General features: G+C 44.3%; 1 protein-coding gene across 6 annotated transcripts in view; it reads right to left on the bottom strand.

Annotated features, from left to right (window-relative positions):
• The window catches only part of Opcml (opioid binding protein/cell adhesion molecule like), a 1,141,264-nt gene that overhangs the window by 21,508 nt on the left and 1,103,648 nt on the right, over positions 1 to 16,108 (bottom strand). For 4 of the 6 annotated variants that reach the window (XM_052755526.1, XM_052755555.1, XM_052755507.1 and 1 more), the window contains 3 exons: positions 1,632 to 1,769; positions 1,110 to 1,230; positions 503 to 654 (listed from right to left, as the gene is read on the bottom strand). In XM_052755526.1, the coding sequence (XP_052611486.1) occupies positions 503 to 654; positions 1,110 to 1,230; positions 1,632 to 1,769 (411 nt within the window). The remainder of the gene's footprint in view (positions 1 to 502; positions 655 to 1,109; positions 1,231 to 1,631; positions 1,770 to 16,108) is intronic. The other 2 variants (XM_052755518.1, XM_052755545.1) reach the window with 1 other exon arrangement.

Raw genomic sequence — 16,108 nt, 5'->3', positions numbered from 1 at the left:
GACTCAGGCTTCTCTTTCCCAATTATCCCCTTATATGAGAAGATGGCCTGGTAATCCACATGAGAATTAGGACAAGTGTTGTCTTTGCTTAAAACTAGGACTGTGATCCCAGGAGCATGGACTCTTACTATGGAAGTTATCACATCTTACAATTGCTTCTCATTTGTTCCCGCAAACTTCTGTCTTCTTATTTGTCTTCAGATGACACTACTGCTGAACTGTCCCATGGTTCTTTGTCCCATACAGAATCCACAATCTCAGTAGATTCAGAATTTGGTTTACTCCTTTTGAAAGGAGCAAACGTGGCCAGAATAAATTACCTTGGAAATATGATTGCATGGCATGCCAGAGGGATGATAAGGAGGAGTCTTTTTTAGCTAAGGGTGGTGGGTTGAACAATATGGATGGAAACAGCCCAAGCAGACTGTGCCTATCACCCCCACAAGCTCCTGGAGCTCCCTCATATGGCCAAGCCCTCCAGATCCAGGCTTCCTGCACTCACCATACAGTGTGATGCTGGCATTGGTGTTCCCAAGCTTATTTGTGGCCACACAGGTATAGTTCCCATAATCCTTCTCTGAGACATTGAAGAAAGTCAAAGTGGATATGCGGCCTTTGTTCTCAATCCTCACTCCATCCAGGCCAGTGGCTAACCTGCAGTAGGAGAAAGCACTATTGGTCTGGGCCCACCATCAAGGGAAGCAGCAGGTATGAAAAGAAGGCAAAGGTGAGTCCTAGAATTACTTCAATGAGGTCCTATTCAAATGTCCTTTCTTCTGACTAGTCCAGCTCACCAACACAAGCCTTAAGTGCTATGTCCTTTATCAGAAGGAAAAAGAATCATCATACTCAAAAGACAACTCACTGGAGCCTACCATGTCCATAACTAATCTGAGATTCTAAAACAAGGTCAATGCGTTTTGTTGACTTCCCAGCTTCTTCCATTTTTTTCTTCTCACTTCTGATTCTAAAAGGAAACTCGGTTACAAAGGAGGTGATGACACATTTTTATCTTGCTTTATTTTTCCCCTGGAGTTTATTACCCTCCTTCTGGGGGATGCATGATCAATCGGCTCTGCTTCAGAGTTGCCCCAGTTCCTTCAGTGTACCTGGTATCTTCTTTGAACCACTGGAATTCAGCCATGGGGACAGCAGAGGCTTCACAGCTCAAGATGCCCTTCTGACCAACTGAAACACCAGTGTTCTTGGCTTTTGAAATATAAGGAGGGTCTGTGGAAACAAAAGCAAGCAAGCCAAAAAAAAAAGTGACTCCAGGGAATAAGACATATCCATCCACTGATGACACCCTCCTCTTACTAAAACAACCATTTATTTTAGGAAGATGTCACACTTAAATGTGAAGATATTATATTTGCTTCTCAGGCTTTCAACTCAATTCTAAGTTAGTCATGGTCCTGACTGGCTGAGAGCTTTGAGAGTCCCAGGAAGACTCCAGCTATAAGTGATAACACAGGTGTTGATGAGCAGAGCAATCTGATAAAACACTGACCTTCCTGTTGGCAGGCCCTTGAGTGTGGGGCTTTGAGAAAAGGGCACTGTCACTTCTAGTGATTGTTGGTTTAACCCCCGCCCCTTTCCCTCTGGAGTTCCCTGACAGCAGATCAACTCACAGTTTACAGTGATTTTTACTTTCCGCACATCAGGAGCAGCAACATCGTTCAAGGCGCTGCACTCGTACTCCCCAGACTGGTCACGTTTGATGTCAGAGATTTCCAGGTACTCATCCTCGCTCACAAACCCCTGGCCTGCTGGGAAAAGAAGAAGGATAGGGCAGAAAACAACATAGCACTGTTACTCTAGAGACAGAAACATCACCTAATCTGAGAGGGTAAAGGGAAGAGGCAAAGCCAGGGAATGGGGTTAAACATCCAACAAAGAGATAGGGTGCTTCGAAGTAACACATTCTCTGATGGAGTCCTGAGTAAGTGTATTTGCACGCAAATTGCATTAACTTTTTTTAGAGCATTTGATAATAATGGACTATCAATATTTTTCTTCAATGATTATTATGAGTTAATTAAGAAAGTGCTTTATAAATACCCCAATAAATTAATAAAGCTTGACAGCTTAAACAGATATGTCATGATCAATAATATAATAAAACACTGCAAGTAACTTTAGGTTTTTATAAACAATATTTTTATTTTTTCATTGTACAGAAATGCCTTTGTATATAAAATATAAGCTAACTAATTCCTTGTAGTAAAAGATAAATGTATTGTATTTCACATTTTAATACAAATAAATTCAAAGTTGCTAGTTCACTTTCAACCTGAGACAGATTAATAAATAACCAGCTCGATTGAGCCATTCTATAATATATATAAATATAAATATATATATATTATGCTGTACATGATAAATAAATACAATTTTAGTTGTCACTTTAAAATTTAAAAATTTAAACTATAGTGAAATAGACTAGGGAATTGATGAATGAGTTATTTTGTGTACATATAGAAATGCATGAAAACTTGTCAAAATAAACATAGTAAGCAATGGACTTGTAGTTGCTAGAATACCCCAAAGATCCCATACCTGGTTTTGTGGGTCACTCTTACACACTTATGAAGTTAGCAGTTTGATATCCAAAATATTTGAAGGTTGAAAAAATTGCTTCACTTTGTTATTGCATGCTCACTGGCAGCCTAGACCCTTCCTTTTATCCCTCATCCTCTACCCTGGTCCATTGCAAAGGGAGCAAGCTCTCTTTTCTGAGTTTTGTTGAAATACTATGTTCAATAGCTTGAAAACTCAAGCAGTGTGAAGGCCAAAAGGCAGAATCATTTTCCTTTCTCACAGACCTGCTGCCTGATCCTTTGTGCTCCTGAGATTTAGGCCAGCCAATAAAAGCTCAAGAAACAGAGTCATAACTTTCCCCACCACCCCACAGGCATATTCTGACCCAGTGTGTGCTTGCTGAACCAAATCTATGTCCACCCTGGCTATAGGCAGCAAAGTGTTGTATCTATGGGGAGCACTGGAGGGGGCCTTTTGGAGTCTGTGATTCCACACCCTAACTGCTCCCGGTCTAGGCTTTGGGGAGCTTCCACCACCTGTGCTGCCCATGTTCCATTGCTTTTTGACACTTGCTGCCTTCCTCAACTCTATCCTCCAGCTAGAATATAATATTAGTCCCTAGACGCTGCTTATTAAAGCCATCCCTAGAAGGTATGATGCCCTAGGAGAACATATTTCCAGGACCCTTATCTATGGAAATTATTTGAGTCACCTTAAGCCAGCACCTCTAATAGTTCCATTCCTTGTGAGTCTGAGGAAACATTGCATTGGCCAATAGACCTTGGGGCTACCTCACAGACATGAGTTAGAACAGTTGGCAAATCCAGCTAAACCAGTGTGGAGATTGAGTATTAAGTGTAGGAGGAAGAGCCCCCTGAGTGTCTGCAATGGTAGTCCCTACACTCCTAGCCTAGCACTCCAGTACCAGTCTGCAATGACATTGCCCTGAAATTGGTCCCCGGGCACAAGAGAAGATCTGAGAATAGCTGAAAAATATATTGGGAAGCATGAGGTCTCCAAAACAAGGCATAGAGCCCCATTTGCTGGAACTCTAAGGGTGTGGCTGGTCAAAACCCTCCACCTCACAGTTGTCCAGACTGGTTCTTAGCCCAACTCCACAGGGTTCAGTAGGGAGATGTAAACATCTTCTTTTTTTTCTTAATCTGAATTCTGATTTCACTTGGTTTGAGAGTTTAACAAAGATAAATTGTATTTCCTCTATTGAAACTGGGTTGACTGACCCCTGGGTGATTTTTTAAAGAGTAAAACAAGAATGAGATCAAACATACCCAAACAAACCTTCAGTCTCCAGTCTCACTTTGGTTTTTTGACAATGAATAAATGTGGAAGAATGGGAAGTTTGGCTATCTTTGGTAAGAGCCTATTGTTCTTTAAAAGAACGTACTACAAAATACTTGCCACCATGTAATTAACCCACAGTGCATTTAACAAAACAGATGAACTACCTACAATGGGCCGGGCAGGAGCCTCAAGCAGGGCCAGTGTTTTCTTCTGTGGGGAAAATAAGAAAGCACCAACTCAGGGTAGACACTGGAAAGATGCCCAGGAAAAGTTCTGCTCAGGCTCAAGATTACCTAATGGTGGAAGTATTAAGGCAACTCCACGTAGTTAAAAGGGAAGTTTATTTTGTGGGGTAACTTACAAGTAAAAGGATAGGTAGGTTGCAGGGTCCAGGAAAGGTGAAGTGCAGTCCAGCAGTGTTCTCTGGAGAACTCTGCTCGGTCTGCCTCCAGCATCCAGGATCCAGGAACCAAGAGAGTCGGCACATCCGGAGTTTGGGTCTTAAGGGCTCCTGTCTTGGTCCTGCCTCATAGGCATGACAGTTACCTGAAGCCTCAATGGGAGTAGTACTTCCAGGTCAAAGCTGGAACAGCTACCCACTACAAGTGCCAGTCAACTCAGGAGTACAGGTGTACAGACTGAAGGATGGCTTCACATGACATGGATGCCACATACCTCTGTGTGAACAAGATAGTCTGGGCACTCTGTGGGGGATTCCTAAACATCCTCTGGAATGCGAGGGTTGATTTTTCACTGTCTGTAATGCTGTTTTCAGGAGATGGATATATAACAGCACAAAAGGAAGAACAAAAAGGTGCAGTCCATGCAAGATGGGGGTCCTTATGATAGCACTACCTCATTAAACGAGAAAACAGATTTTGTCAAGTTTGTACTAGAGAGGAAGTGTTTCTCAGATTTTAATTTGCGTATAAATTCCCCGGGGACTTAAACAATCATATTCTCATTCAGGGGTTTGGAGTGGGTTCCAGGAGTCTGAATTTCTCACAAGTGCCCAAGTGCAACTATGCTGCTGGCCTGAGAACACCTTCCAGCAATGAGGGCATCAGGCAGACGCCAGGGCTGGTGCTGTCCCAGATAATCGCAGGTTTGTGACGGCTATGTCTATGCTGTAGTTTGGCTCTTAAATGTTGCCTGAAAGCTCATGTGTCAGAGAAAAACCTGACACCATTGGGAAGTAGCATTTTAAGAGGTGGGATCTAATGCGAGGTTTTAGATGGATGAGGTGTGGCCTTGGAGGTGATAGAGCACCATGACCCTCTCTCCCTTTTCCTCTCCTGGATATGAAATGCGTTTTATTGCTCTGGACTATGTTTCTACCATGATGGCTTTGCCATAGGACCACAGTGAAACAACCAATCATGCCTTTCAGTTCCCTCAGTCCATGAGGCACAGAAAACCCTTTGCTCGTCATACTCTGAACATCTCAGGCATCTGTCATAGTGATGTGAATCTAGCTCAGTCCATGACATGGTGAGCAGGTCAGGAAGATGCACTAGTGCCCCCTCATGCTGAGACCTGCCTGCACTGCATCACAAAAGGTGCAACTACCTCAGGAGCTCAGAGAACATACCAAGGCTAAGGCCCAAACCCATGACTTGATATAAAACATGCAAACCTTCTTTGCTGAACTGTGGGAAGAGGCCTAGTGAAGGTGATTTAGATGGCCCTAACTACTTTGAATGTTGGATGAGATTTTTAAAGCACAACCAGTTAAGACTGCTGCATGCTGGGAGCCCTAGGATCCTGCAGGACAGAGGCTTTCCCTGTACTTTCCAATACTGACTGGGAACTTCTGACTCCATACTTCAGAGAAGAGGCAGGAAGTAGAGTTTGAGGGAAGGATAAGGTTGGACGGTGGGAAGATGAAAGACGTGCTAAAATGAGGAAGGTAAGAGAGACAGAGCTGGGACATGCAAGATGCCGGGATCCTCGGAATTCTGAAGACATGCGTGAAGGGATTTCTTTTAATAAAGGCTACCTGACTATATTTTTTCAGACAAAGGACATTAAAGCAGGAGTCTAGGATAGTTCCCCAAATTTTCTCTAGGTGTGACATTGTGACATTCCATCTCAAGCTGAGGACCCAGAGGCTTACACCTTCAGGCACCCCCCATTAAAGGTTTTAAAATTGGGAGTATTTCTTTGCAAGTATGGAATATTTCAAAGAGAATATCTCAATTCTTTATACTGAGATCACAAGAGTGAGATCTACATAGCTACAAATGGGGCCCTTCTAGGGTTTGAGAGGTCACCTCTTCTGATCCAGGATGTGTACTTGGGGTAGAGTGGAAAAGTTATGGTTCTATGGAGCCAGGTGAAAGTTCTCATACACTAAGGTCCTGGAACAGCTTTATCACCAGGCCCTCTGTCTTTGGAATGGAGATGTAGACTAAGTAGACTAAGAAACTAAGAGAGAGGAAGAAATGTGTGGCTGGGGCTTACTGTCCTCTCAATCACCAGCAGGCGTTTAACTCAAGTCTGTCATGATCCAGGAGCTGTGTTGGACACTTTATGTGTGTGTGTGTGTGGGGGGGGGGCAGGGTGGTACCAACAATATAGAGAACAAGACTAATTTCACGAGCCCCAAACTTCAAGCAGATTGTACACTGTTCTATCTTTAGCTTGGTATTTCAGTTCCTTGCTATTTCCAGATCTCTCACAGAAGGTACAGGAGAGCAGGAAGATATCTCACAGCTGGAAGTAATGTAAGTATTAGGGGATGAATAGATCAGACAGGAAGTCCGAGGAGACACCCAGAGGCCCCCTGACCCACTTCCGCTCGCTTCTAGCCCGAGCCCCAGCCGCCTGCATGTAGGCCATCTGTCTTCCACCTGAGCATCCCTTCTATTTCTCCAGCAGATTCCTTAGGGCACAGTTAGAAGAAAGAGAGGTCAAAGACTTCAGCCTTCCATGTTTGTGAGATTATTGTTCTGGACAGAATCTTATCTCTTTTCTCTGAAAACCCCTGGGGACGGTTTTAGAATGTGTCCTTTCCCCCCTCTCTCTCTTGACTAGACTGTTCACACGTCATCAAAGTCACTAGCTTCTTCTTGAGGCAAGTCCAGCCCAGCTCCTCCATAGAAATGATTAAGTCACCTCAGGTGCCCTCCGTCTCTGCCATCCTTTTATACATGCTATTTACAGCTGCAGCTCTATCTACCGAAACTGCTCTGTGAAGTTAAACACCAGCACCTGTCACCGCTTTGCCATGAGACCTGTCAGGAGGTAACACGGGGAACATGCCCAGAGGGTGAGAGCCAGTGGCAGGAGGTAATCACAGAGGGAAACTGGAGCATCCGGAGGCAGAGTGAGAAGGGAGAGCATGGGGTAGGGAGCTCTCGGGAAGAAGAGGCAGGAGAAAATAAGAGGCAAGACAGTAGATGTGGGAGACAGTGGACTCCACAGAAATCCTTTTGCTCGCATGAGGAGTGTCCATGAGGCCCAGAGACAGGAGTGCTTACTGATGATCCCCAGGTGAACAGAATTTGGGAGGTTGCCATCATATACACGTTGATTGTGTGCAGATTTTTGATCTCTCACCTTACAGCCAGGCTTTCTAATCTACTTAGGCAAATAGCCTTTTGTCTTTTCACTGAAGCCAGGCAGCAAGTCAAGCTATCAAAGGACAAATGTTTTGTTCCTTTACATCTAGAGTGTACCCTGTTTAGAAGGCAGCATGCACTAGCCAATGTGTCTCATGCTTGGAACTCTTGCAGTGGACTTCTAGAATAAGATAAGACCTCAGGAAGAACATAGTCCACAGCTTTTGCTGTGAGGTGAATGCACTGTGGCAGAGACCACCAGACGTTTATGTACCCTAGCGTGCCCACATCCTGCCATTCCATCTTCCTCCTTTTGCAAGATTGGTGCCAATAAAACATCACACACACACACACACACACACACACACACACACACACACACACACACACGAGACAACAGTTGATTAGAATACAGCTTTTTGTCTTTCAGATTGGACTAGAGCTAGGCTGGGAATCCAAGGCTGCCCCAGGTTCTTAACACTCCCTTTATGGGCTGATGAGAGCTAGGATGACACAGTACAGACACATGACTTGATACCCAAGCACTGGCATAAAACTGAGCCTGAGCACTAGAGTGACCAGAAGTCCTGACTCATGAGAACCAAGTACCTACAAAGGTGAGTCAGGAAAGAAATGAGCACATGAGGGTAATCCTTTCCTTCCTTCCTTCCTTCCTTCCTTCCTTCCTTCCTTCCTTCCTTCCTTCCTTCCTTCTTTCCTTCCTTCCTTTCTTCTTTCCTTCCTTTCTTCCTTCCCTCCGTCCCTCCTCCCCTCCCTCTTTCTCTCTTTCTTTCTTGTAAGACAAATTGCTAAACAGTTTTATTAATAAAAAACCTGGAGCCAGATATTGGGGTAAAACCTGAGAGATCAGAGAAATAAGACAAGCTACAGCCAACCTCACCTCACCAACTCCTTAGCCTCCAGAGAGAGCTACTTCCTGTATACCCACGCCTATATCCTTTTTGTGCCCTGCCATCTTACTTCCTCTCTCTGCCCAGCTGCATCACTTTCCTCTTTCTGCCCAGCTCTATCACTTCCTGTCTGTCTGTTCAGACCTCCAGACCTCTATGGTTAACTAGTTCTGGGAATTAAAGGCATGTGCCACCATGCCTGGTTCTGTTCCCAGTGTGGCCTTGAACTCACAGAGATCCAGATGAATGCTAGGATTAAAGGTGTGTGCTACCATTGCCTGACTTCTATGTTTAATATAGTGGCTGGCTTTTTCCTCTGATCCTCCGATAAACTTTATTGGGGAACACAGATAAAATATCACCTTTCTTTCTTTCTTTCTTTCTTTCTTTCTTTCTTTCTTTCTTCCTTCCTTCCTTCCTTCCTTCCTTCCTTCCTTCCTTCCTTCCTTCTTTCTTTTCTTTCTCTGTCTCTGTCTCTGTCTCTCTCTCTCTCTCTCTCTCTCTCTACCTCCTTCCCTCCCTCCCTCCCTCCCTTCCTTCCTTCTTTTTTATTTCTTTTTAAAGACAAGGTTTCTCTGTGCATCTCTGGCTGTCCTGTAACTCACTCTGTAGACCAGGCTGCACTCAAACTCAGAGGTCTGCCTGCTTCTGCCTCCTGAGTGCTGGGATTAAAGGTGAGCACCACCACCACCAGGCAGGTAATCCTTATTTCTCTACCACAGATGTATAACTCCTTATCTAAATCAATGGTATCTTAGCAATTAACAAGTGCTTAGTCACCCATTTCTTAAGGATGAGACAGAGTGTGAATAGAAGAGAGAAACACTGCCCTCTATGAATTTGATGCCACAAGCAACATCTCTTTCTCCTTCCTAGAGATCTCCCAGAATTACTCTCACCCATATACTTCATGTCACAAAAGATCCCTTCTTCATAAAATTTTCCTCAAATATTTATTTATTGAATATTTTGCCTGCCGGCATATCTGTGAACCACTTGCATACAGTGCCTTTGGGGATCAGAAGAGAGTGTCAGATCCCCTGGATCTGGAGTTACAGGTGGGGTACTAGGAATAGAACCCAGAACCTCTGAAATAGCAGCCATTGCTCTTAACCTTTGAGCTGTCTCTCTAGTCCCAAGAACTCCCTTCTGAAGTCCAAAAACATTGGTAATAGGAGTGAATTTGGACTGAGTTCAGGTCCTAACATTGGAAATTCAGATCAGCTCAGGTAACCTGGGCTTTGAATGTTTGTTCTTCCTTCAGTACAGTAGTTGTCTATCGTCTACATTACCCACACCTGAACAGGAATGGCACGTTCCACTTCTTTGACTAGCTCATGGCATCTGTTATGTACTAAACATACAGCATGTGTTCAGGTTGTCCCCTATAGCTAGAAGTCTAGGGATGGAGTCCACACAACCCTTTCTCTTATTTGCTGCCCTCCCCTAGTCTTCTTTACACCACTAGTCTTTCCCCACCCCTTCCCTTCCCTCAGAAGGATACTGGCAATAAGCAAGTCTAGGCTCCTCCTTAATTAGATAGAGGAGTGTGGACTGTAGTACTTCCTTGCCTGCTCCAGGCTCTCAGATAGGCTGTTCCCTTCTCTGCACTAGAGTTAATGAAAAGTGCGGCAAACCCACTATTTCCTTCTCTCTTAATTAATACAAGCAATTGAATTGTGCTGAAGTAATTTTGGTTGGGAGACTGAGCCCCTGGGTCAACGACTCACTTGCCAGCAGTGACAAAACGTGCTTTGTCTTACGCTCAGAGAACCTTTCTCAGGCTGCAGCTGCCAGCACCTGCCCCATCCAGAATGGTGTGCTGGCTGACTGCCTTCCCTGAGGTTGACAGCAAGCTGGATGATGACAAGGTCAATGTGCTCCTCTGAAAGGTAGCTGAGCTTCAGCAGGGGGAGGAGCATGTCAATAAGGATGCTGCAGCTGCTAGTCAGTGGGTCTCCGAAACTCTGTTCCCATGTTCTGATTAGGGAAACAGGACCGTAGAAAAAGAAAACGAGTCTAGTGCCTCATCCAGGAAGAATGTTCTAATCGGTACTAAAGGTTCTTCTGGGATGTGGAGACGGGGCATCTAGGGACTCACTGCAGACCCAGTGGAAGCACCTAGATTTTATGGTTTGTTCGCTGTCTTCTATCCGCCTTGCTCAAGGAGCAATTTCAAGATGGCCTCTTGTGCTGGAGCATGCAGATTGATTGCTTAGAGTGGTTCCCAGGCATAGGCTCCTTCTCAAAGTTCCTAGGGTACTCTAAGGAGTAAACAGGGATGAGAATCCAGGGTCACAGATGGGACTCAATGCCTTGACTTTCCAAGTACTGGTCTTGCTTATGAGCATTCCTCTTCTGAGATGTTATTCATGGCCTTGGAGTACAAAAATCTGTGCATATCTTAGTGTGTTCAAATCTGTCCACTGTTGGTGTCTGTGGAAAACAATGTCATGAATTTGACACCAGAAGTTTTATTGCAGGCATGGCTCGAAGAGTCCTTGCCGTGGTATAAGGCACTGACAATCAGGGTAGGGCTGAAAGTATCCACTGCTGTCTGTCAGTGTCCAGCAGCTAGAGTGCCTCAGATATTTCAGCAGAGAGAGTAGCCTCTCTCCAAAGCACACTGAAGATGCCTATAAACTGAGCTGGGTTGTGTTCTCTTTTCTAAGCGGGGCTCAATATATGTAGGAAGAATTAGGATACAACCATTTATAAAAATTATTTATTTATTGAGATTATATGATTTCCCTCTTCTATTTCTTGCCTTTCAAACCTTTTCATACACTTCTCTTTGATCTTTTGAAAATTCATGGCCTCTTTTTTCATTAATTGTTTTAAAACACACACAGTGTGTGTGTGTGTGTGTGTGTGTGTGTGTGTGTGTGTGTGTGTGTGTTCCTAAATACATAAGAACAACACGCTGAAACCTGAGCTGAACAAGGATAGGAGTAATAGGCATGCAAACATGGACAGAGTAAAGTCTAGGAGGCCATAACCCTATATGAAGAACTACAGACAAATAGAAATGCTGAGAACACACCCAGGGAAGAACAGACTCTTCCTTATCTAACACCAAATTGGTCAGCTCTGAAAACATACACACAAGCAACATTATGCAGACTGTGCAAGGTGTGCTTGTGTATTTAGGAGGCAGCATTTTTAGAACACAGATGATGCACACAGATGATGCTATTGCCCTATTGAGTGTCATACTGACTGAGTGGCACAGACACAGCCAGTGTGCCTGTGAGGATGTGACACATTCCTTTAAATGAATGTATGGAACATGTGCCAGGGAAAGGAGATAGAGGAGAGAGGGGGAGAGAAGAAGGGAGGGAGGGAGAGAGAGAGAGAGAGAGAGAGAGAGAGAGAGAGAGAGAGAGAGAGAGAGGGGGAGTCTACTGAGCATAGTAGTATACTTAAAATGCAGCTATTGAGTTGGGCATGGTGACATACCAGCAGTTTGGAGGAAGAGGCAAGATGAAAGATGATAGGTACAAATTTGAGGCTACCATGATCTATAAAGAGTTCGAGTCTAGCCAGGGTCACACAGCAAGATGCCTAGAAAAATAAGAGTAAATAGCATTTGCATCTTAACAATAACCTAGTATAAACCACACAAACAACAATTCAGACCCAAACAGTGTACAGATGGAAGAAAAAATAATCATTCTAAAATAGTGGAGCTTAAACAGCTAAGTTATTGACAAAGCGTTTAAAAATATTGGAACGCTGCTATTTATTTTATAGGTTTTCTTTTTTTATTACTATTAATTACACCCCAAACCAGTAGCTATTATGTTTACAATACCGAGAAAGTGCAAGTAATTCTGAACGGTAAGAATAACAGCATGCAACAGGGAGAAAACAAACCTCCCGAGGCCTAGAAGAGACAGTGTACTTGGTCCACACACATACTAAGAAGGCTGGACCTGATCCTGCTGCAGTCTAAGCAGCAGGCACTGCCTCTCACCAAGGTCCAGTTTCTTCCAGAAAACGGCATCTTGGAAGAACCGAATGCTTTGGGCCACAATGAGGTCTGTGGCTATAGAATATTAGAATTGTTGAAGGGCACTCACTTTGTTGAAGTGGGTTCTTGACCCACAGTGGAGCTCAGAATCAGCCAGAGGCAGGTTGAACAGAGTGTTTTCAATGATTTATAGTAGCATAGAAAGGTGTGGGTGCTATGTCCCTCGGTTTCTTTCTAACTTCTATGCGTTCTGACTCTTTACCCCCACAGTTTAATTTAATCTTGACCTTCCTAATAACATTCGTAGCCACCAAGGGCCCCTTTTTCAGCTCATATGCTCAGTGTCCTAGTGACAACACATGGCATTATTCATGTGTGAGATGTGAAGTTTTGTTTATATGATAATGCCAGTGGGATGAAAGTATAATACACACAATTACATACAGTATATAATACATAATACAGTATACAATATATAATATTTCATAATAACAGATAGTGGTTGCCAATTTGTGTTGTTACCATATACTAAACCTCCACTGTTAATTTGGAGCATGTACGTCCTATTTTTAAAATTCTTTGCTGTAAATAGCTAGCTGTGTCCACCAACATCAGCCTCTTAAACCTTTGCCTTATGGTATACCTCAATGGCACTTCAAGTGTGTGTCCAGTACATATGCTCTGTGAAGCTCACATAGTTGTGCACCTCATAGGACCTGTCTCTATGATTTAGCAATGTATAATGACCCATGTTGCCTTTGTTATTTATATAGACTGTTTGCCTGGGATAGACCCAGTGGGCACTGTTCTTCTCAGTGTAATTATTAAAAATGTATGCTGATCTAGTTGACAAAACAGGTCAACACAGTACCAACACCCCATTGAAAGGTGCATCATCAGGCCTTGGACTTCATCTGCAACGGGAGCTGCCTGAGCCCTCAGTTTTCAATGCAGTGAGAGTCAGTGGCTTTGCCCCAAGGAGGCTGTGGCTCCTCATATGCATGACTCTGCTGGGTCAAGAGAGAGCCTGTGTGCAATTGTCTGAAAGCTTGGGGCCTCCTCATATGCATGACTCTGCTGGGTCAAGAAAGAGCCTGTGTGCAATTGTTGTCTGAAAGCTTGGGGCCCATCAGCTGCACATGTCTTTGGTGAGAGAGATAATATACTGACAACTGGAGGCTATACCAGCCAGAGATGCTTCATGGTGGAGACCCAGCTAGAGTCCAAAGGATCCTTGAAGACAAGGCAGATTAGACACCAGAGCAGGGCCTTTGTGAAATCGTTTAGATGGGCCCCAGTGTTATAAGAAGCTGCCCTGGGGCCTTTCCAGACTGTGGGGGAAATGTCCTCATAAGAAAGGACAACACCCTCATTTCATCAGGTCAGACCTGCGTACTGCCTAACAATGCTCACTTCATCTTTCATTGCTTGCCTTTGAGTCTAAGTTCCCAACAGCACAGCCATGTGACAATGATGGAAACGAACAACATTCATTAATACTTTTTAAATACCCGTATTAGCTTCCAGGCAAAGCACCCACTAGCTCAGCCCAATTGGCATGCAGGCAACAGCCAGGGACATTCTGCACACTTGGCAGAGCAGAAAGGTCGGAGCTCTGAAGCATTGCGGGGAGATAGCGCTGTTCACACACTCAGCACTTGCACTGGGCAGCATTCAATCCACATTCAATCCGCAGCCTGCTCCTCAGGCAGGAGGGGCCCCTTACAAACTGCCCTGTCAAGGACTCTTCTCCCCTGCACTTTGGGTTGTTTTAGGTGGTAGTCTTAGTCTTGCATCTAACCTCAGCTGTGATTAAGCTGACAGCTACCCAAAGGCATCTGTCCTCTCTTAGTGCAGTCACCTTAGAAGCCAATCTGTCCACATGACCTTCTATGACTCCATGTCAGTAGATAGAAATGCTGGAGACAACATTGAATCAGACATTAGAAGGTCTGGGATACAATCTCAGTTTTATTACAAATGTGCTATCTGAATTTGAATAAGTATCTTTTAGCAATCCAAGCCTCAATTATTTTTTTTTCTATCAAATGTAAAAATTGCATGGGATGATTTCCAAGGTCACTATCAGTTTCAGTGTTTCACAACCTCTCCTAACCCAGTAATATGGTCCATGACCAGAATCTTAAATAACTCCTTAAGTTCTAGAACTCCAATGATCAGGTTGACGGACAGAGTTCCAGGACAGGAATCCTGGCTCTCCTACCCAGCAAGGAGCATAAGCCTGCCAGGCACATTGCTTCACTGTGGATAGTGTCTTGACAATGCAGGCCTAAGAACAGAGATGCCACCACAAGGGCAAGATGGCTCTCTCTGCCATTGCTTTAGCTGTTTGGTGATTGGGAAGAAAGAGAGAGTTTGACAATTATGAAGGACTCTATGTGTCTGAAGGTAATGTCCTGTGTTAATGGAGGAAATTAATTCTTTCCTTTCCAAGACTCCTATTCATGCTGATTTTGACAAGTTCTATCTCTCTCCTCTATGGGTAGATACGAATAATGTCTTATAAGGTACAACTAATCATCCACTTATGTAATTTGAGGCCCATTTACATGGATCTGAGGGTACATGCCTGATGTCGGCAAATGAGCCTTCACTGCCTTCTGCCCTCCTCCGTCTTTGCTAAAAATATCCCTTCACAGTTCCATGGGTCTCTTTGCTAACCCTTCTCAGCAGACAGCAGGTGTGGAGAGGAGGCAAGGGGCCCTTAAGATAGGAAAGCTAATGCAGGCTACCACCTCCCCAAAGCTTGTTCAGTACTAGCCACCATCAGCATTGACCAATGGACTCACCAGGTCAGAAGTAGGTGCTGAGGGGCTAGAAGTGAGACAAGGAGGTCAGGTTCTGGTCCTTCCATGGCTACTCCCCATCCTGGGCCCCATTAGTCCCTTCACTTCACCCAGCTTTCCAGTCTTTACTAAATGATGTGTTCAGATAGCTCATGCCACGGGTCCCTTGGCCACTGTTCTTTCCCCCAATTTTCTCACGAAGATCCTGTAGGTCTAGTGAGCAGGGTTTTAGGGAATGTAGTACCTGACTCTGGACTGCACCCAGGATTTGAAAGGACTGAGTTTGTGTACAGTGAGCTGTGGATATATGAATCTTGCCTTTGCGTTAGAAGCTTGGACTGATTTTATTTCCAGAAAACAGAGCTGACAAGCTCAGTCTACTGTGATTGAAATCTCAGGTGAGCCAGTCTAGAAGTCTTGATCCCAGGCCCTGCTGAGCCTCCTCCTGCAGGTGTTGGTTTCTTGCATTTAGTGGCCACTCTCCTCAAGGTCTCCATCAGAAATTGCACTCCTCACTTAGAAGGGATGTGGAATCTTACAGTCTCTAGACACTTGCCACTGGTCAGAGGATTGATATGAGGTTTGTTGAGATGCCCTTTTTTTCTAGCAGACAGCATCATTCCAAGAGATAAAAGAGAAGGAGGGGCCGGGCGGTGGTGGCACGTGCCTTTAATCCCAGCACTCGGGAGGCAGAGGCAGGTGGATCTCTGTGAGTTCGAGGCCAGCCTGGTCTACAGCGCGAGATCCAGGAAAGGCGCAAAGCTACACAGAGAAACCCTGTCTTGAAAAACCAAAAAAAAAAAAAAAAAGAGAAGGAGGGACTAGAAAAATATCAAGCTGAAAATTCATGATCTTGGACCACGATGCTGGAGAAGAGGAAGCGACTATTGCTTCCAAACCTTGCAAGCAGGTGCTAGTGCTCGGTACCTAGAAAAGTGAGTCTATAGCTTGATACATAGATGAATAGTATTTAGAGTTTGGTGGCTCCTCATACAGGAAGTTTCTGAAGAG

Source organism: Peromyscus californicus, unplaced genomic scaffold, assembly GCF_007827085.1.
Source record: "Peromyscus californicus insignis strain IS unplaced genomic scaffold, ASM782708v3 Scaffold_11__1_contigs__length_118956290, whole genome shotgun sequence".
NCBI classification, from domain to species: domain Eukaryota; kingdom Metazoa; phylum Chordata; class Mammalia; order Rodentia; family Cricetidae; genus Peromyscus; species Peromyscus californicus.
This window is presented reverse-complemented; position numbering and strand designations above follow the sequence as displayed.